This window comes from Leopardus geoffroyi, chromosome B2, assembly GCF_018350155.1.
Source record: "Leopardus geoffroyi isolate Oge1 chromosome B2, O.geoffroyi_Oge1_pat1.0, whole genome shotgun sequence".
NCBI lineage: Eukaryota > Metazoa > Chordata > Mammalia > Carnivora > Felidae > Leopardus > Leopardus geoffroyi.
The window spans coordinates 5,213,415-5,235,227 of record NC_059332.1 but is presented as its reverse complement, the minus strand read 5'-3'; the positions used below and the strand labels follow the sequence as shown (position 1 = coordinate 5,235,227).

At 44.6% G+C, this 21,813-nt stretch overlaps 1 protein-coding gene across 1 annotated transcript in view; it reads right to left on the bottom strand.

Moving 5' to 3' along the window:
- Positions 1–21,813, bottom strand: part of KIAA0319 (KIAA0319 ortholog) — a 62,349-nt gene that overhangs the window by 34,800 nt on the left and 5,736 nt on the right. The window contains 9 exon segments of the mRNA XM_045500411.1: positions 7,662–7,698; positions 7,701–7,786; positions 9,222–9,318; positions 10,384–10,464; positions 11,571–11,672; positions 13,105–13,197; positions 15,986–16,035; positions 16,037–16,173; positions 16,258–16,354. Of these exon segments, the coding sequence (XP_045356367.1) occupies positions 7,662–7,698; positions 7,701–7,786; positions 9,222–9,318; positions 10,384–10,464; positions 11,571–11,672; positions 13,105–13,197; positions 15,986–16,035; positions 16,037–16,173; positions 16,258–16,266 (692 nt within the window). The 5' untranslated portion in view covers positions 16,267–16,354.

Below are 21,813 nucleotides of genomic sequence, written 5' to 3'. Positions count from 1 at the left end.
AGCTCAGGTCATGATCTCACATTTCGTGAGTTTGAGCCTGCATAGGGCTCTGTGTTGACGGCTCGGAGTCTGGAGCCTGCTTTGGATTCTGTGTCTCCCTCTCTCTGCCCCTCCCCCGCTCATGCTCTGTCTCTGTCTCTCAAAAATGAATAAACGTTAAAAAAAAAATTTAAACAAGTCCAGAAAATCCTGGAAGATTTGCTCCATGTGCATGTAATCCACACATCAAAAAAAAAAAAAAAAAAAATCTAGAAGATAGCTTCTAAACATCCTATACATTTTGATCTAATAAGAAAAAACATGTTTTAAGTTCATGTAGGTACAGAAAAAAGACCATAAACATAAATGCCGCACAGTTAAGGGTGTTTATTTCCAGACAGACTTATGAGGGATATTTTTTTCTTTCTAATTATAGATACATGATGAATTTTTAAAAATTTTTATGGCAAATGTGCATTATTCTCTTTTAAAGGTTTTTTTTTCTTAAGTTTATTTATTTATTTTGAGAGAGGGAGAGAGAGTGGGACAGGGACAGGGGGAGGGCGGAGGGAGAGGGAGAGGGAGAGGAGGAGGGAGGGAGAGGGAGAGAGACAGAGAGAGAGAGAGAGAGAATGAATCCCAAGCAGGCTCCACACTGTCAGTACAGAGCCCAATGCAGGGCTTGAACCCACAAACCATGAGTTCGTGACCTGAGCCGAAGTCGGATGCTCAACCAACTGAGACACCCAGGCACCCCTGCTTTATTCTTACCATAAGAAGAAAAGTATATTATTAACTCCCCAATTATTACTTGTCTCTTGAAACCCTGTATCTCTTCTGGATCAAGCTGTGACTGCCTTGCCAAGGGGGTAAACTAAAAATAAACACACAGACCCCGCCCCAGAGACATGCTGATGGCAAACAGGCACAGGAAAAGAGGCCCCACCTCCCGCCACTGGGGCAAAATGCAAACTAAAACAATAATGAGAGAGCACCACACACCTGTTTGAATGGCCAAAGTCGAAACACTGATGGCACCCAGTGCTGGTGAGGGTGTAGAAAAGCTCTCCTTCACTGCAGGTGGGAAAGCCAAAGGTCCAGCCACTTTGCAAGACAGCTTGCTGGTTTCTTTCAAAACCTGAACACAGGGGCGCCTGGGTGGCGCAGTCGGTTAAGCGTCCGACTTCAGCCAGGTCACGATCTCGCGGTCCGGGAGTTCGAGCCCCGCGTCGGGCTCTGTGCTGATGGCTCAGAGCCTGGAGCCTGCTTCAGATTCTGTGTTTCCCTCTCTCTCTGCCCCTCCCCCGTTCATGCTCTGTCTCTCTCTGTCCCGAAAATAAATAAACGTTGAAAAAAAAAAAAAAAAAAAAAAACCTGAACATATTCTTACCGTATGATCCAGCACTCACACTCCTTGGGATTTGCCCAAAGGAGCTGAAGGCTTAAGTCCACACGAAAATCTGTACATGGATATTTACGGCAGCTTTATTTGCATTGGGTCAATGGAGAAATAAACTGTGGTCCATCCAGACAATGGAATATTACTCAGTGCTGAAAAGAAATGAGCTATCAAGCCATGAAAGGGCAAAGAAGAGCCATAAATGCACTTTACGAAGTAAAAGAAGCCAATCTGAGAAGGCTACTTACTGCACAATTCTGAGTATATGACATTCTGGAAGAGGCAAAACTATGAAGACAGTAAAAAGATCAGTGTTTACCAGAGAGGGGGCAGGGGAGACAGATGAATTAGTGGAGCACAGAGGATTTTTGGGGACAGAACACGATAGATACCTGCGCGATATCGATGTATGAGATCACGATAGCCATCTGCCATTACACATTTGTCCAAACCCATAGAATGTACAACAGCAAGAAGGAACCCTAAGGCGGTAGGCTTGAACTATAGGCTTCAACTGATTAGGATATATTAGTGTTGACTCATCCTGGGTAAAATACATACAATGCTTGCGAATGATGTTCATGATGGGGGCAGCTATGCATGCATAGGTCGGGGCAGAAGGCATGTGGGAAATCTCTGCACCTTCCTGTCAATTTTACTGTAAAACCTGAAACTGCTCTAAAAAAAATAATAAAGTTTAAAAAAAGAAACAAACAGACACACATGAACATTGGATGCCCCATGTGGCTGCTCACCCAGCCTTCACAGAGCCTACAGATTCCTCGGGATCCACTCTTAATAATAAAATAAGCTTGCAGAACTAGCTAAGTCTGTCTGTCTGTCTGTCATTCTTTGTCTCTCTCTCTTTTAGTATGGTGAAGAATATATAAAATAAAAAGTACCATTTTAACTATTTTTAACTATGTAATTCACTGGTATTAAGTACATTTACACTATTGTGTAATCCCTATGGCCATCCATTTCCAGAACTTTGTCATCATCCCAAACTGAAACTCTGTATCCATTAAGCACTAACTCCACATTTCCCCTCTCCCATCCCCCCGCCCAGGGCGACCACTATTCTGCTTTCTATCTCTATGAATTCGTCTACTCTACCTCATGTAAGTGGGATCGTCTGTCCCTTGTGAATGGCTTCATTCACTTCACCTAATGTCTCTAAGGTTCATCCATGTTATACTATATGTCAGAATTTCGTTTTCTGAGGCTGAATAATATTCCATTATATGCGTGTACCACATTTTGCTGACCCCTTCATCTGTGGATGGACATTTTGGCTGTCCCACCTTTTGGCTATTATGAGGAATGCTGCTATGAACATTGGTGCATGTTACAGACTGAATATTTGTGTCTCCCGCCCCAAATTCATATGATGAAACCTAACCCTGATGTGATTGGTACTTTGAAGTGGGACCTTCAAGAGGTGATTAGATCATTAGGGCAGAGAATGGGACCAGTGCCCTTGTAAAAGAGACCTCAGAGAGCTCCCTCACCCCTTCCTCAATCCTTCTGCCATGTGAGGACACAGCGAGAAAGTGGCTGTCTATGAACGAGGAAACGGACCCTCACTAGACACCCAAGCTGCCGGCACCCTAATCTTGGACTGCCTAGCCTCCAGAACTATGAGGAACAAATTTCTGTCATTTATAAGCCACCCAGACTCTAGTACTTTTGCTGTAATCGTCCAAACAGACTAAGATGGTATACAAGTACAAATCCTGCTGTCAATTCTTCTGGGTATAAATACCTACAAGTGAGACTGCAGATACGGTCATTCTAGGTTTACTCTTTTGGGGAACTGCCAAACTGTCTTCCAAGCAGCTGCATAACTTTACGTTCCTACCAGCAATGCACAAGGGCTCCCATTTCGTCATATCCTCACCAACACGTGCTATTTTCCAGTTTTTAAATGATAGCTATACTAATGCAGTAGAGTGCTTCTTAAACTGATATTACAAATAAACCAAAACAGGAGTTTTCACAACATGCATACAATTTAAAATGCTCCAGAGATGAATCCAGTCAGATGCTTGGGAGCTTCTTAACCTAGTCAGACCCTGGTGCAACTGGGTGGCTCAGTCGGTTGGGCATCGGATTTCAGCTCAGGTCATGATCTCGCAGTCCATGAGTTCAAGCCCCAGGTCAAGCTCTGCGCTGACAGCTCAGAGCCTGGAGCCTGCTTCAGATTCTGTATCTCCCTCTCTCTGCCCCTCCACCACTAACACTCTGTCTCTGTCTCTCTCAAAAGTAAATAAACATTAAAAAAATATTTTTTAAAACATCCTAGTCAGACTTCAGAAGATTTATAAATATATGGATGCACTGATAGACCCATGGATGGATTTCACAGAAGTACGAATATATGCTCTTTCTTTGAAATCACTGGATTCTTAAAGTGGTATATGAGATCTTAAAAATGTAGTAAACCAAAATGTTTATGATACAGGCAAATAGTGGAGGAAAATTATAGTTTTAAAAGCTTTATAGACATTCAAGGAAGATCTAATGTGAATGATCCAAGATTCTGGTCTAAGAATTTATAAGAAGAGCAAAGTTAACCAAAGTAAACAGAAGTAAAGAAATAGTAGAGATAAGAGCAGAAATCAACAAATTAAAAAACAGACAAAATAAGCAAAGCGCTAGTTATGTTAATAATTAGTTTGAAAATATAAACAAAATTAACAAAAACCTTAATCACACTGATCAAGAAGAAAAGAGAACACAAATCACCAATGGTGGAAATGAAGATGGGGTTATCACCACAGACCCTACAGACATGAAAGGATAATATGAAAATACTTATGAAATCCTTTGAACCAACAAGTCTGACAATTTAGAGGGAACAGGCAGAATTCTTGAAAAATGCAACTTACCACAAACCACAAGAAAAAAAACAGAAACAGAAAACCTAAACAGCCTTACAACTATTTTAAAAACTGCATTTGTTACCCAAAACTTTTCCAAAAAGAAGGGCATCTGGGTAGCTGTGTCCACTAAGCATCTGACTCTTGGTTTTGGCTCAGGTCACGATCTCTCAGTCCAAGAGATTGAGCCCCGCGTGGAGCTCTGTGCTGACAACACAGAGCCTACTTGGGATTCTCTCTCCCCCTCTCTCTCTGCCGCTATCCTGCTCACACTCTCTCACTCTCAAAAAATAAATAAATAAACATGTAAAAAAATAATAAATAGCATCCACTTAAAACAAAACCAGAAAAACTTTCCCAAAAAGAAAATTCCAGGCCCAGGTGATTTTACCAGTGAATTCTATAAAATATTCAAGAAGAAATACCACCAGTTGTTCACAAATGTTTCAGGAAGAGAAGAAGGAATGGATCACTAGCCAGCTTGTTTTAATAGGCCAGTGTGATCCTCAGACCCTAAGTTGAGAAAGACCTTGCAAGAAGAGAAAGGCATAGACCAATACCTTTCATGAAGACAAAAAAACCCTTAGCAAAATAGTAGTAAGTTTAATCTAAGGCTAAATGAAAAGGATATAATGACCATATAGCATTTAACCCATGAACACAAGGTTGATTTAACATTCAAAAATATCACACAATACGTAAAAATAACTCAAAATAGATCCTAGATCTGAATATAAAACCTAGAACTACAAAAGTTCTAGGAAAAAAGCATAGGAAATCTTTGCAGTCTTGGGATAGGCAATGGTTACTTAAAACAGAACACAAAAAGCATGAAAAAAAAGAAAAAAAATTGATGAATCACACCTAATAGAAATTCAAAACTTTTCCTCTTTGAAAGATTAATAAAAAGTCATATACTGGCAGGAAATATCCACAACACATATATAAAATAATAAACTTGTTTCAGGGCACCTGGGTGGCTCAGTCAGTTAAGCAACCAACTCTTGATTTCGGCTCAGGTCATGATCTCATGGTTCATGGGATTGAGCCCTGCATCGGGCTCTGCGCTGACAGTGCAAAGCCTGCTTGGGATTCTCTGTCTCCGCCCCTCCTCTGTTCACTTACTCTCTCAGAATAAATAAACATAATAAAATAAAATAAAACAAAACAAAATAATGAACGTACTACTTCAGAATGTATAGACTCTTACAACTAAATAGGGACAAAACTACAATTTTATTTATTTATTTATGTATGTATGTATGTATGTATGTATGTATGTATGTATGTATGAGAGAGTACGTGTGCATGAGTGTGAACAGAGGAGGGGGCAGAGGGAGACTCTCAAGCAGGCTCTACACTAAGCGCAGAGCCCCATGCGGGGCTTGATCCCATGACCCTGGGATCATGACCTGAGCCAAAATCAAGAGTTGGACCCTCAACCAACTGAGCCACTCACACACCCCAATATAATTTTCAAAATAAGAAAAGGAGGGGCACCTGACTGGCTCAGTCAATAGAGCATTGAAACTCTTGGTCTTGGTCATGAGTTTAGGTCCCACATTGGGGTTAGTTTACTTAAAAAAAATAAAAGGGTATTTAAAAAATAGAATAGGAAAAGGATACTTCCCAAAAGAAGTTATATGAATGGGGGCGCCTCGGTTGAGCGTCCGACTTTGGCTCAAGTCATGATCTCATGGTTCGTGAGCTCAAGCCCTGCGTCAGGCTCTGTGCTGACAGCTCAGAACCTGGAGGCTGCTTCAGATTCTGTCTCCTCCTCTCTCTGCCCCTCCCCTGCTCACACTCTGTCTCACTCTCTCTCTCAAAAACTAATAAATGTAATAAAAAAAAAAACCTTAAAAAGTTATATGAATGGTCAATAAGCACCTGAAAATATGCTTAATATCATTAGCCATCAGGAAAATGCAAATTAAAACCGTAATGAGACACTACCACCCATCAAATTAGATGAAATTAAACAGAGTAAGTATACCAAGTACTGGTGAGGATGTGGAGACTGGAACTCTCATACACGGAAGGTGGGATTGTAAAATACTACACCCACCTCAGGAAAGAATTTGGTCATTTCTTAAAATATTAAACTCACCACAGAACCTGACCTTTCCACTCTTGGGTAACTTACCCTCCCGAAATAAAAATATCTGTCCACACAAAGACTTATAACAGATATTAATGGCAGCTTTATTTGTAATAGCTCAAAGCTGTAAACAGCCTGGGGTGCCTGGGTGGTGTAGTCAGTTAAGCATCCAACTTGGGCTCAGGTCATGATTTCATGATTCATGGGTTCAAGCTTCACGTCAGGCTCTGTGCTGACAGCTTGGAGCCTGGAGCCTGCTTTGGATTCTGTGTCTCCGTGTGTGTGTGTGTGTGTGTGTGTGTGTGTGTGTGTGTGTGTGTGGTCTCTCTGTGTGCCCCTCCCCAGCTCACGCTTGGTCTCTCCCTCTCCTTCAAAAATAAACATAAAAAAAAAATTAAAAAAATGTTTTTAAGGCTGTAAACAGTACAGATGTTCATACTATCCATACTAGATGGAAGGATAAATACATTGTGGTACATCCATATGTTGGAATAGTACTCAGGAATAAAAAGGAACAAATCACAGGGGCGCCTGGGTGGCTCAGCTGGTTAAGTGTCTGACTCTTGATTTCGACTCAGGTCATGATCTCACAGTTTGTGACTTCAAGCCCCACTTTGGGCTCTGTGCTTATGGCGCCGGAGCCTGCTTTCCCTCTCTCTGCCCCTCCCCTGCACACGCGTGCATGCTCTCTCTCAAAATAAGTACACTTAAAAAAATTAAAAATCTGAGTTATGAAAAGAAACAGAGAAAACAGATAAATCATACGCTGCCTCACTTTGACTCTGAAGACACAAACTTTCTCTTACAGAACTCGACACAGCAAAAAGATGTGAGGGGCGCCTGGATGGCTCAGTAGGTTAAGCATCCGACTTCAGCTCAGGTCATGATCTCGTGGTTCATGGGTTCAAGTCCCGCGTCGGGCTCTGTGCTGACAACTCAGAGCCTGGAGCCTGCTTCGGATTCTGTGTCTCCCTCTCTCTCTCTGCCCCTCCCCCACTCACACTCTATCTCCCTCCCAAAAATAAATGAACATTACAAAAAAATTTTTTTAAATATGCCAGCAACATACCATTCCTGATAACCAAAACCAAACATCTCCAACAAGCCAGCACTTATAATGCACATCCATCAGTGAGGACTTCAGTCTCAAGTCGCTGCCACCCAAAACCCCCAAGGAAACCAAATGCACCTCGCCTCCCGACTGAAATGAGAAGCAGCACAGTATGTTTTACAGGCATCGATCCAAGGAACTAGTCAACACATAAGTACGAGGAAGCACAGTAAAGGTGGGGGAACCACTTGCCTGAAAGTATACTTTCCAGGAACAAGGTTAGACAGACTAAGACGGGGGACTTGGCGGGGGTCTCCTCTCGGAAGGGGCCGTTAATTCCTTCCCAGCGATAACTCACTATTCTCATGTCGTCTGTACTTTCTAGAAAGATTTAAAAGTGAAACCTAGAATGAAATGCAAGAACCGTACGATTTTGTAATTTACAGTCCTCATGCTTCAATTTGTTTTTGTATGAAGTCGCATAATTACACAGATATCAATGGCCGTGTATTATGTGCTACCAGGGGGATTTCTTCTTCTCCCTGGACTATCATCACTGTTGTTCTCCCGAATTTCCACCAGATTTGAGAGGGCTGTTTGCGCTCGGTTGTGAATCTTAAAAAAACACACTGACAGGTGCTTTGCTTTTTAAAACAACAAAACAACAAAAAACAGGAGTCAAACAGATGCAGCACACTGAAATGCTTTTTCTACTCACCCCACCCTAGAACATGATACCCTTCTGATGATCTGACAGAGGTATCTGAACTGACAGATTCATAAAGAACTAAGAGACACTTATACGTATTTTATGCGACACCTTTTACAACCCTGATCATTGAGGTGTAAATCCAAAGAAAGGTAGTACCTTATAAGAAAACTGCCCATTTCTGCTTCGGAAGAGAACAAAACGGGCCACACAGAATCACAGACATTTAGACCCGGAAGGGAGTCAGCTGCATTTAATTCAGTTAAAGAACTAGTTGGTGCGACACACGAATAATCCCAAACAGTTTCCTGTACCTGAGTCGTCCTGAATTAGAGAAATCAAAATGCAGTACATGTCCTCATGTAAATAGTTTCATCTGAAATATGCTTTTTTTTCAGGTTGTGAAGAGGGAAATGTGGGTAGTGATATCTGAATAGACACAAATGATCACGTCAGTGGGAATTCTGTATATTTGCAAAGTGGAACAGCATTAGCGGCTGACAAGTACTCTCCTTCCAACAACCAAGGATCTATTCTTTACAGGATCTGGTATTAGCTTTGTGATTAACTGCACACATATGCAAATACCGGTCACGCTGAGACTGATCATACTTTGTCATACACTGTCCTATATCTCGATCTATCTATACGAACGTACTGTCAAACGTAGGGGATGTTTTCCATCCACTGTCATTTGCACGAATGCCTGTAGTCACACAGGGGCCCCTTCCATGTGTAAGAGAAGGAACGAACTCTGACTGAATTAACACAACACAACCCACCCTGGACGAAGGCAACCCCTCTTGTGTGCATTAAAGTGATTTTCCTGTTGCTCATCTCATTTGCTACGTCAAAAGGAGATGTGCTAACAATGGCTTTAATTCCAAATCCAATGGCTGGGCCCCGAAGAAGTTTCCACAGACAAGTGAGACACACATGAGACAAAGGCCGTGACGAGGCACCTGAAGGGCTGGGAGCTACATGCCCCGTGAGGAAGACGCTCACGCATCCACACTGGTGTGCGAGGTCTCCCGGCCTCCACAAGGAGCACCAATAAACCTCGCGGCCCACGGGGCGGAGAGACCCTGACTTGTCCCAGATACCCATGGCTGCCGTCGATGAAGGCTGACGTCAAAGGCAGGGTGAGCGCTTGCATCTGGGGAGAAACCACTGCCGTGGGGGGCAGGTTGACTCTTCTGGCTGTATGACAGAGAGAGGGACACTGGCTGAGCCTGCTATGTGTGTATATATCATAACCCCAGTATAGCATCTGCTTTTTAAAAGTTGGTTATAGAGGCACCAGGGTGGCTCCGTTGGTTAAGCGTCCGACTTAAGCTCAGGTCATGATCTCAGGGTTCGTGAGTTCGAGCCCCGTGTCGGGCTGTGTGCTGACAGCTCGGAGCCTGGAGCCTGCTTCCAATTCTGTGTCTCCCTCTCTCTCTCTCTCTCTCTCTCTGCTCCTCCCCCACTCACACTCTGTCTCTCTCTCAAAAGTCAATAAACATTAAAAAAAAATGTTTTTTTAAAAGTTGGTTATAAATGTCCTGTCAAGAAGGTGTCTATCCCACAGGCCTCAGCTGTGGAGAGTACTTCCTCAAGTTTTGCAACCTTCCGATCAATTTAGGAGCTTGTCTGCAGGTTTACATTTTTGCAGGCTGAGTCCCGGCTCAGGGGACATGGTGAGAACCAGGTAATAACCTGGGAAATAACAACCCAGGGCTTCATCGTGGAACGTGGACAGTAGGTGCTGAAAGGGAGCAACGGAGTACGGTTCCAGCTCCTCCGACAGAGGGGAGTTTTGAGCCCCTGGGAGAATGGCTGGGAGGCAGAGCTGGCACACAGGTGGCCCACCCGGACGAGGGGCCACCTGTCTCTAATTCCCACAGATGCACTGACCCGGGGGCTGGTGGCAGCCCGAAAGCCCACTGCGTGCCTCCCCTGACCCCTCAGGGGCTCAGCCGACTCTATCTGAAAAAGCCTTCCGCGGCAGGTAAGGCGGAGTAATGAGGAAGGGGGTGGAGGGGTGACCAGAGCAAATGCCGGACAGAGAAACCTAAGGGCAGCCTTAAATAGCAGAGTTGAGCATGTACTGAGAATCACACAGAACAGAGAAAGGAAACCAAAAAACACACCGCATCGTTGTCGCTTATTTTCTCTATAGTAGAGCCAAATGTAAAAATAAAGAAATCCATTACCATTTTATTCAGGTACCAAAAACAGAGACACACCTGCACGACACGAGGCCATTCTCCTACAGGGGCCTACCTGGCCGAACAGTGACACTGACGTATCCTTCTCCAAAGGCATTTTCACCGGAAACTACTACTTTGAACGTGTCAAGTCCTGCTGACAACTGCAACAGAAATAAAAGCTACACAGGTAAACGCTCAAAAGACATAATGGGACCGTTGCCTCAAAAGTCCTAAGATACTGGAGCGCATGGGTGGCTCAGTCGGCTAAACGTCCGGCTCTTGACTTCGGCCCAAGTCATGATCTCATGGTTTGTGAGTTCAAGCCCCACGGTGGGCCCCGTGCAGACAGCTCAGAGCCTGCATGAGATTCTCTCTCCTTCTCTCTCTGCCCCTCCCCCCACTCGTGTCTTCTCTCTCTCTCTCTCTCTCTCCGTCAAAATAAATATACTTAAAAAAAAAAATCCCAAACTATCCGAGAAGCCATTCCTCCTGAAGTGAGCACAGCACAGGGGCTCAGGACACAGCCTCATCGGAGCCCTGCAGACATGGCCACAGGTGTGACGCCTGTGCCCCGTCACACTGAAGAGGCCATCTGCCCCCCAGAAAGGCCTGCAGCTGAGCTACAGGTGTTCCTGGGCTGTACCGAGGCGTAAGTGAGGGGGGCTGGCCGAGGGGGGCAGTTCTTAAACTCGTGTGCAAGGGAATCATGCCTTTTTACTCGCTCTGGTGAGTCAGCCATCAGCAGTCTGGGGGCCATGCTCAGAGGAACCATGCCCAGTGACTCGAGGCCGACGTGAGCTTGCACAGCACCCACAGCCGTGCGGTCTCTCGAACAAGGACGAGATAATCACAGGTGGGAAACCAGATCCTCTAGCAGCTGAGGCAGTTCATTCATCCTTCCGGGCCAGGAAGGGGGCGCGTTTCCTCTCGTGAGGTGCTGACATCTTGGAGCAGTACGTGATGGCCAAAGCATCCATGTGCGGGAATCAAACCGCTGGCAGTTCTAGAAACGTGGCTGCTCGTGGAGCAGAGATGACCAGAATGCCTCTACCTCTACCAAGAGAGGGAGACTTAGAACACAGGCTTTTTAACCTCAACAGAGATTCTGACATTTCACCATCTGCCCATCTACATGGTTGTGACTTGACTCATTTGTATCCTCCTTCTGATCTCAATCGTAAAACAGACTTCAGGGTTCAGCAGCTCAAGTGTGAACTGAATTCTGTGGCGTGCTGTCATATCCGGCCAGTCTCCAGGTACTTATTTGAGAGAGACTAAGCATTTGCATGTGTCTTTTGTTTATTTCATCTCGGTAGTCTACCGGGTGGCTTAGCAAGCTCCATTCATAGCTGTACGTGGTCTCTGAGAGCAAAAGAGGAATACGAGTGAGTAGTCATAAATTCTGAAAAGTTACTATATACAATCTGGGCAGAGGAAAGGAGAGGACGGCCCTAATTCCAGCAGAAGAGATGCCGGACATACCCTGAAACCAGCTTTCAACTAAGAAATAGCAAGTTTCTCTATCTTTCTAATGGAAAATTTCTGTCTTAGTAGGGAAACACATAGCTTACAGAAAATTCATGAAATGTGGAAAGTAGAAAAAAAGAAAAAGGAAAAAAAAATCTCCCTGATCCCACAGTTAGCATTTGATGACTTTCCTTTCCTTTCAGGGTGACTATAGATACATAGAAAGATAGATAGATTTCAACACAGTATATAACCCACTGTACTTTTTCTCCTTTTAATAAAAGGCAAGGAGATTTCCATTTGTTTCATCCGTCACGGGGGTTTACTGAAGGACGTAGAAACAGATTAAACTCTTCTGTATAAAGATGAAGTTGTCTCCCACAGTGAGATGCTAGTTCAAGTACGAAGTATCTCAGTAACAGGATTAAAGGAAATGCCAAATATTATCATCTCTGTTTAAATTTTGACCCATATGTGATGGGGGCAGGGGACAGATGAGGGACTAACCTGAATGAGAAACATCCAACACCCTACGAATGAATATACCTTAAGAAAGAATGCCTTTGACAGGTCAGAGGGATGGCTCCCATGTTTGCTGAATAGTAGGGCACAGGACAAGCAGAAGAAAGGGCATTTTGAGAAACGTTTTTGGAAGAGCTGGTGTGAGGCATCCTGAGTACCTCAGAGCCCCATTGCCCACACTGTAGTAGCTGAAAACAGCTTCGTGCCCCCTCCTGCCCCCTCTCCGCAGGGGGTTACCACAGGTTGGACTCTGGGATGTGGAAACCTCTCCTGCTCTAACACGTCTCTTGCTTTGCCTCTTCAGTAATGCATGGCTTTCTGTCTGGACCAATTAAGGGGTGTGTCCTATAGGAGTTTCCCATACTCTTCCTCCATTTTAAACTACTTCAGTATGGTGTTTTTTATTTTTTAACATTTATTCATTTTTGAGAGAGAGAGAGAGACAGACAGAGCATGAGTGGCAGAGGGGCAGAGAGAGTGGGAGACACAGAATCAGAAGCAGGCTCTAGGCTCTGAGTTGTCAGCACAGGGCCCGACGCAGGGATTGAACTCATGGACCACAAGATCATGAACCGAGCTGAAGTCAGACGATTGACCGACTGAGCTACCCAGGCGCCCCTAAACTACTTCAGTTAAGGTTCAATGCTTATGACCACCAAAGCCTCGCCACGACTCCCAAACCTTCAGTCGTGACCTCACACAGTGTTGTGAAAATGAATCCCTGCTGTAAAGTACCTGTAAAGACCAGTTAAGAGCAACCCAGCTAAGGGGCCCCTGGGGTCACACAGGAAAGTCAAACTCTCACCTGCGGGAGGCGCCGGCACAACAAAAGCCTTCAGTTCAACTTCATTTTCTGGTAAAGTTATTAGATTATCTCCAGTGGACACCAGTTGTTTCACTAAAAGTTGGTTAGAAATAGTACATTCCTTTATACATGATAGTGATGTTATATTACTTCCCTGCAACAGATTATTCCTTAGTAGCCACAAGATAAAATAACATATATTTTTCTAATAGTTCCTCCTGTGATTTATCGAAGACACTTTTTTCCTCTGGCTGGGAACTGAGCCATGACTCACATTCTGTTGCAGAACAGACTTCGTAAATTTTAAGCCATCTATGTGAGTTGACAAGGTGAAGAAAATAATGATTTGGATCGAGTGAGCACGGTGTTGGATAACAAGGTTGTACGGAACAGGTCGGGTACTGTGGGTGGAATCTATTTTCCTTCCTACCATCAAGCTCCTCTTACCTCCCTGGTATGTGCTGTTTTTATTAAAAACTGGAGTGTAATCATGAGTGTTTCTGTATCATTAGTCACACACCGCTCCGTTCTTCTGATAGCAGCCTCATGAATTGTCGCTAATGGCCTTGCTCTTGGAACCTTTCTAAGAGTAAACCCGGTCAACCTCCATATGAAAGAGCTATTTTAACTCAGGCAGCAGGAACATTCACTCTCATCAAAAGCGCTTACCCACTAGATGAGCACTCAGAACACTGTTCATTTACCGTCTCCATAACCAGCAGAACACTGATGTATTCAATTGGTGAGACGCCACTGGACGTTAGTCTCACTTGTCAAATACAACCGAGAGATGTCAGGATGTCACAGGGAGAAAAGCGAAGATTTTTTTTTTTTAAAGCTGAGTGCTCTTTAGAGGTCTTAGGTACGTGGAGGTGTTGGATGGGTGGCTCACTAAATCTGCTCCTCTTCTGTCAGTACCCAGTCCTTCCAGTACCTTCCTACACCAGCTGCAGGCGCCTCCCGAGCTTCTCTGCGGATCTCCTCTTACCCATCATTTCTACTGATTCTTTGCCCTGAAAGTCAAGCAACTGTGGACCCAGAGGGGACACTGGTATAAACTTATCATGTTACAGATGAGGGAACTGAGCCCTAGAAAGGCAAAGTAATTACACTGCTCAAGGTTGTACGAATAATTAGTAAAAATAGAGCCACCAAAACTTAATTATTTTAAATGTATTTATTTCAACAAACACACAAAGCAGATCACACCAGGCACAGTCCCAAGGGCTTTAAAATGATCAATTTGTCTAACCTTCCAGCAGTTCCATACAATAGTGCTATTAGAACCCACAGATCCGGGGCGCCTGGGTGGCTCAGTCAGTTAAGCACCCAACTTCAGCTCAGGTCACGATCTCACATTTCGTGAGTTTGAGCCTGCGTAGGGCTCTGTGCTGATAGCTCAGAGCCTGAAGCCTGCTTCGGATTCTGTGTCTCCCTCTCTCTCTGCCCCTCCCCTGCTTGTGCTGTCTCTCTCTCTCTCTCTCAAAAATAAATAAACATTAAAAAAAAAAGAACCCACGGATCCTAATTCCCAGCTGGTGTCCTTTCCAATATACCACACAGCTTCTCTTCTGCCATTACATTTCTGTCTACTGACGCCGAGGATCAAAGTAAGTGAACAGGCAGAGAGGGTCACCCCAGGGTACAGCGCCCACTGAATGGCCTAGGAAACAAGGTCTCTAACACCTTCCTTATTAGGGAATCTCATGGGAGCTTTTCAGCACTCGCCCTGATCCCTGCGGCCTCTGGCTCTTTCATGACCTCTTCCTACTTAGAAGTCTCTCTTTCCTTCCTGCTGTCCATGCCCTTCTCTTGACGTCCTGCTTCTCTGTAGGCTCCTTCTGTTCTTCCAACTCCTCAAGAAGGGAGGTCTCCAAAGTTCCTCGCAGGCCTCTCCCTAGCTCACCCACCAGCCGCCCTGGAAGGTCAGATCTGGGCCCTAAGCCTGCAGCAGTCACCTCTATGCCAATGGCTGCTGGTGCTTCGTCTTCAGCCGCCCATCGGTCTCAGGGTCCTGCTTCTTTCATCCTGCCGGTCAACCACTCATCAAATCCCACTGACTCCAGCTGACACCGCTCAAATCTGGTTTCTTCTCTTCAGCCCTGCAATCACTCCCTCCGGTCCTCAGGGATCTTCTTGCCTCCAGTCAACTACTTTCTTGAAACAATCTGATCATTTCATTTTCCTACTAAAGTCATTCAGAGATTCTCTCTACTTACCCAATGAAGCATAAATTCCTTAGCACAGATTACAGATCTTTCAAAACCTTGCCCTGCTCACCACTGTGGACTCACGCCTTGGTTCCCTCTCATTCACGTAAATCAGTTCCCGCCAGAACGGTCTCCTTACAGCTCTCCCAAAGTGTGGCCTGAGCCCCCCTGAACTTCTGCTCTCTTCCACAGGCAACGAACGAGGTGATGGGCAGGAAATGCTAAGCATGGTTCCCAGCGCTCGGTTCAGTGCTCACTGAACAGTCATCACTATTATTACACATGTCGCCACCTTGACCCGAACAACGCAGCGACCCCATTTTAGCCGGCTGGCTGTACCCTGGCACTACCGCCTCTGGAGAGGCTTCCCGGCCCTTCTGAGAGGGCAGGCCGGGTGCCTCCCCTGCTCCCTCAGCTGCCTGTCACAGCACTTACCAGGTGATAGGAAAACCGTCCACCTCCCTGTCTGTCAGTCTCACTTCCTGCACTGTAGATCACAGAGGCAAAAGACAGCGTGTGTTCGTCTTTTCACGCCTGGTGTGTAAGCACCATTTCTAGGACACACTCAACGACGCGCCTGGGGGGAACGAGTAAACTTGAAAGCTGTCACGACTCTCCTACAGCACGTTTTTGTACTTTTCTTCCGGCTGTACTAGGAGCAGTACTGTTACCTGTCCTGGGAGCAGCGGTGGGAGACACAGGTGGCTCAGATGGGGTGGACGCCGGGGACGACGCTAGTGGGAAGGTTCCGGGTGCTATGCTCCGTGCTCCATGGGGGGGCCAGAACCGGCCTCTTCTCTGTGGAAGCTGGGCTCAACTCCGGTCTGGCTGGAGGAGGATCACAGGAAGGCATTAGAACCTAGGAGATCAATTACAAAGACAAATTGCTATGAAAGAAAAAACAAAAACGGCTGCCCTCATCAAGCAATACAACGTCACTGACCTTTCTCATAAATTGGATTCAGTGCCATTGGAAAAACCATGTCTGATATCACACAACAGTAGAATTCTACACCATCTCTTTCCAATATGCTCGATATCTATTAAAAATGAAAGAAAAAAGAAAACTGTGGGTTGGACAATTATTGTAAGTGAACATGCACATCCAAAATCACTCAAGATAAAAAGAGAAAAAAACAACAACAAAAAAACCCTCCACAGCCCCCGAACTATTCAACAAGGCAGTAACTGAAGACAATCAGAACATTCAAAGACCAGGCTTCTAGAGTAAATGATCTCTAGTCATACCATCTATGTGCATAAACTGTAACTTAAAGTTACAGTTAAAGTTAGCCAACCTAAAGTTTTTAAATTAAACATTATGTGCCAGAGGGGAAAGTCTCGTAAAATGGTATCAAAATTATCTTCTGAGCTTAAACTGCCAGTGACTATAGGGTCCAGGTAAGTAAAAGTCAGGCTAAGAACACAGGAGACCCAAGCGGGGAGGGGCAGGGAGAAATCCACAGAAAGAAAAGCTGTAAGACCAATATAAACCAGGGAGGGAACCTCAGGTATTTACTGAAATCACAAACTGGTGTCTATTCTGCAGTCGAGGAAAGTAAGGACAGAGACATTTTGTGACCGGGCACCAGATAACTGACTTCACTGCTGATATTAACTAACTACTAGATACTTTAGTTCATACAGTTCAGATATTACGAGGCAACTGGTAAACCCCTTCAACAACAAATTTCAGGAACCAAGGCTGAAAGAAGACGAAGCATAAAATTTTAAATATATTGATCAGACCAAGACAAAATCAACTGACCAACATTTAAAAACTAGGTAGTGGGTTACAGGGAAGGAAGAAGTTCTCCCTCCTACTCTCCAACCTTTCTGCCCGATACCTCCACTCCCCGTAACAAAAAGGCTGATTAACAGAGGAAAAACCAGTTGAAGTCTGTGTGCCAGACGTACGCCCAGGTGCCCAAGAAAGAAAGGAGGTGCAAAGAAGGGAACAAAACAGGAAGTTTAATACATTTTAGGCAAAGAAACAATAGATTTGTGAACTGAAAGGACAAAGGGATTTGAACTTGGGGTAGTTAATGGTGAAGAAGTAATAACAAGGTGTGTTTGTACAGGCTTCTCCAGCACGGTCTTCTCTCTCTAAATCCCCGTCTTTGGGGCTAAGGGTGCCCTCTCCCCTCCTGGCACAGGGAGGCTACCTTGCCCATGGCACACTTCCGGCCTGCTTTCGGGGGACCACAGTGGGGGCGGTGTTCTTCTTGCACGGCACTTTCCCAGGTACCATCAATTCAAAATAATCAATATGCCAAAGTGCCATGTTGGATACTTTGAATCCCGACAGGGTCTAATTTTGAGATGCTCAGCTTGAGGTTTCAGGCATTGAGGTGTGGAAGGGAGTGCTGATATAGGAGGCTGGTCCTCACATCTGTGCTGACAGTAGTACGAAGTTCAGAATCCCTGCGACCAGAGTGCCAGCACATGGCAGTGGGGCCTCTTACCAAGTCACTACCAAGTTGAAATAAAGAATGGAGTCTACAGACAGTGGTCGGAAACATTAAGGCACCTGTCAAAGGCTTCCCAGTAACCAGGGGCTGGCTGAGGGGGATTACAACTCCTCCCCTCCCTCCTGTCTACACAATCAGCTTTCCCACCATGCTGCCTCTCTGGGCTGTTAGAGCAAGCCGGTTTTTTGCTTTCATTCCCTGGCTCCCTCTCCATGACCTTCACAGAGAACTCCTGGCTAAGTTATTGGTACTCAGGTTCTCTCTGCCACACCCCACCCAAAGAAAATGGATCCTCCAGGGAAACAATGGACACCCCCACACCCCCATTACAGCCTAGCCTGGACAACGGGATCCTTGAATGGCTCTTCTTCCTTTTTTTTTTTTTTTTTTTAATTTTTTTTTTTCAACGTTTATTTATTTTTGGGACAGAGAGAGACAGAGCATGAACGGGGGAGGGGCAGAGAGAGAGGGAGACACAGAATCGGAAACAGGCTCCAGGCTCTGAGCCATCAGCCCAGAGCCCGACGCGGGGCTTGAACTCACGGACCGCGAGATCGTGACCTGGCTGAAGTCGGACGCTTAACCGACTGCGCCACTCAGGCGCCCCTCTTCTTCCTTTTTTTCTACCCTTAACTACTTTGAAACAACTTCTTTTAGGTGCATCTGTCTGGTCTTGCCCACTTGAAAACACAACTGCAGAAAATGTCATTTATCCTCTACGAATTTAATCTTGACTTGTTTCGAATTTCTTGAATTTGTCCTATTTGGTCGCACTACTTGGTGAATAATGCTTCTATATACATTTGTGCGCAAGTCTTTGCATGTACAAGTGTTTTGCTTCTCTTGGGTAATTAATTACTTAGCAGTTCAAAGGGGGTTTGGGTCCTAAGGTTTGTAAGGCTCTGTTTATCTTTCTGAGGAACTGCTGGACTGTTTTAGAGTGCCTGTGCCATTTTACGTTCCTACCAGCAATGCCTGAGGGTTCTCATCTCTGTGTGTCCTTACTGACACTTGCTCCCTTTTGGTCTTATTCTAGCCACACTGGGTAAGTGGTATCCCAGTGTGGCTTTCATTTGCATTTCCCTAAAGATCAATGGTCCTAAATTATTTAAACGAGGAGACCTTTTGACCGAAGACAGAGATGTTGGAGGTGGGGGGCCAGTTATGACAGGTTACCTTGAAAAACACCGAAAACCAAGGTAAGGTTGTTACACAGATTTCAGTCCCCTCCTCCAAGGGTAAGAGTTTCTACTGACTTGGAATCATTCTCTTCCTGGTTCAGAGGAAGAGACACTTAACAAATGGAGATTTCCCTTATAAATGTAAATTTCCCTTACAAAAGGGACTACAGATAAATTCTACTGTTTTTAGAGCTTCTCTCCTTAGTGCTTTCTCTCAAAAATAATCAGTTCAAATAATCCTTATACCAAAGACACATATTTTGGGGTCACATATTCTGATACCCTTCAATCTATTTTGAGTTAATTTATGTAGCTTAAGGTAGGGGTCTAAATTTCGTTTTCATATGGGAGTATCCTGTTGTCCCAGTACCATTTGTGGACAAGACTATTCTTTTCCCCATGGAATTTTCTTGGCGCCTGTATTAAATACAATTGTACTATTTATAATACGTTTTTGGTGAGGGAAGAAATCTTTGGTTTTGTCATTAATTCCAAACTTTGTACTTCGGCAGAATAAAATTATTTATGTCTTATGCTGCAGAAATAATGTTTATCAACACTAATTCAAGGATTATCTATGACTCAGTTCAGTTCAAAAACACATAATGTGACAGTAGGGCAAAATCTGTATTTCAGTGGAAAATAAAACACGGTCTAAAGGATCTCTTGGTTATCTAATTCTAGTCTTTCTTGTATTTCAGCTATTTGACAACTCTACCAGTTGGAGGTGACTTATAACAATGCAAAATAACTTATTTATAGACAGATGTTCCCCTATACGAGCCAGTCTGGCCTCCAGTTGCACATTTATTTCAATGTTCTTCACCTATGTTCTTCAGATTCTCTTGTAAAACAATACAACATTGATTAATGACTAGGATAAAGCTAATGAATGTTCATTTTATATCTGTATAATTCATGACTGTACCTTTCTTTCATAATTATCTTTTAACATAACCAACTTCAAAGAACTAATGAGCCACGTTTAATACACACTTCCATCCATAGAAGCTATAAAATCAAAGACTTAGCAACATAAAAGAAAGTAAACTGTGCTAATATTTAGTGATAGAAGAACATGGTTAATCTTTGGTAATTTCAGATTATTTTTCAATTGGAAGCTTTTAACATTTTAAGACAATTACAAGTTTAGAAAAATCTAGAAACTTTGAAAAGTAATAGCAGGCAATGCAGTCACTTGCACTAAGCCCCACATCAGCAAAACAAGACTTAATACCTAACCTACCTGCAGTTACAACCCTCCCAGGAATGTAGTCTTAACCCATCAGTCTGGAATATTCTGGTCAACACCAATAGGTAAGCTGCTTGTCCACCACTGGTAAGTTACCTTAGCGTGTAACAACCCATTCTTTTCCCCCTTCTACCTCCAAAAGCCTTCCTTCTTGTACAGCTCCTCAGAGCTCCTTTCTATTGCCGGATAGGGTGCTGCCCGATTCATGAATCGTTCGATAAGGTCAGTTAGATCTCAGAAACTTCCTCAGTTGAACTGTCGTAATTTAACAGATTTGGCCCAGGAACGGAGGGCTCTGAACTGCACTTCTGAAGGCGTTCAGGGACGACGAGAAACACAGGCGTGGCGCCCGTGAGCCCCTTTCTGAGTTGTCTTCCTTGCCTTTCCCAAGGGCCCTGCATAAGTTCCTCCCGGTTCTGGGCTCTGCCCTCCTTGCCCTGAGCTCCCGATCTCACTTGCTTTCCAAAGTTCCCCGTTTGTCTGAAATCACTCGCTCCATCCACATGGGGGAACTGCCAGCAGTGTGGACACAATCCCCCAGGTGACCGGAAACCCCGGTCCTCGGCTCTGTCCCCACAGTCCACGTCGGGCACTGCCGCTGGCAGCTGGAGCCCCCGTTTGTTGGGGTCCTGCTGAGTCAACCCCTTCCCCGGCCCAGACTCCACGCTGGGAAACAAACGTTGGAGGTGCGCACAGGACTTCTCTCGGCCAGGACACGGTAACAGCACTCGGTGACTGCACGTTATTCGGGCGCACAGGCTTGCTTGTCTTGTCAGATGAAGGCTGGCGGAAAGACAAGGGCTCTCTGCATTCTGAAGAGTTAGGCACGTGACCTCTGGTGCACCTGCTTATTTTGCGTCTAAAGGATGGCAGTCCCGGGAGCTAAAGCCATCTCTACAAACGGCAACATCTTACTAAAACCACCTAGAATCGCAGTGGCTGTTACGAGGAACGTTCCAGTTAGAGAAGATCACTTAAGAAGTGCACTTGGCAGCAAGGATTCCCAAATGAAGCAAACAGGCTGGGATACGTTTTTTAATCGGCAGGCAGAAGCCTCCACAAAGGTTCAAAGTTCCCAAATAGCTTCATTCAAAGATTCACTGTGAAAGCTTATTACAAAATTAAGAAAGTAATTTTTACTGCTTCGCTCTACCCTCCTTTAAATCCTCTTTCTAGTAGTCTTATGTCTGCATTGCCTTTACAGGATTGTAAACAAAAGTCAGCCAAGTTAATGACCTTACAGACACCTTGATTGGCCAAACTGCCAAAGGTGAATACAAAAATTAGGGACATAAAAGGTACCTACAACAAAGACTGTAAGACTGACGGATGTGACCGCCCACAGCTCCCCTCCATCCTCCTTGGTCCGATACCCATTCCGGGGATCCTCTGTCCGGACTGCCTTTCCACTTGAAGAGACAGTCAACCTTCAAACTAACACCACCAATGTCACAGCATCCTCTCCCGGTATTTTCCTCTCCTAGTTCAAAGGCTGATCTAGACATCATAGTTAAAGAATTTCCTAAATTCAAGGAAGATCCTCAAAAGTTTTTAACACACAGATAACCTCCTGAGATTAATGGATTAATAAAAAG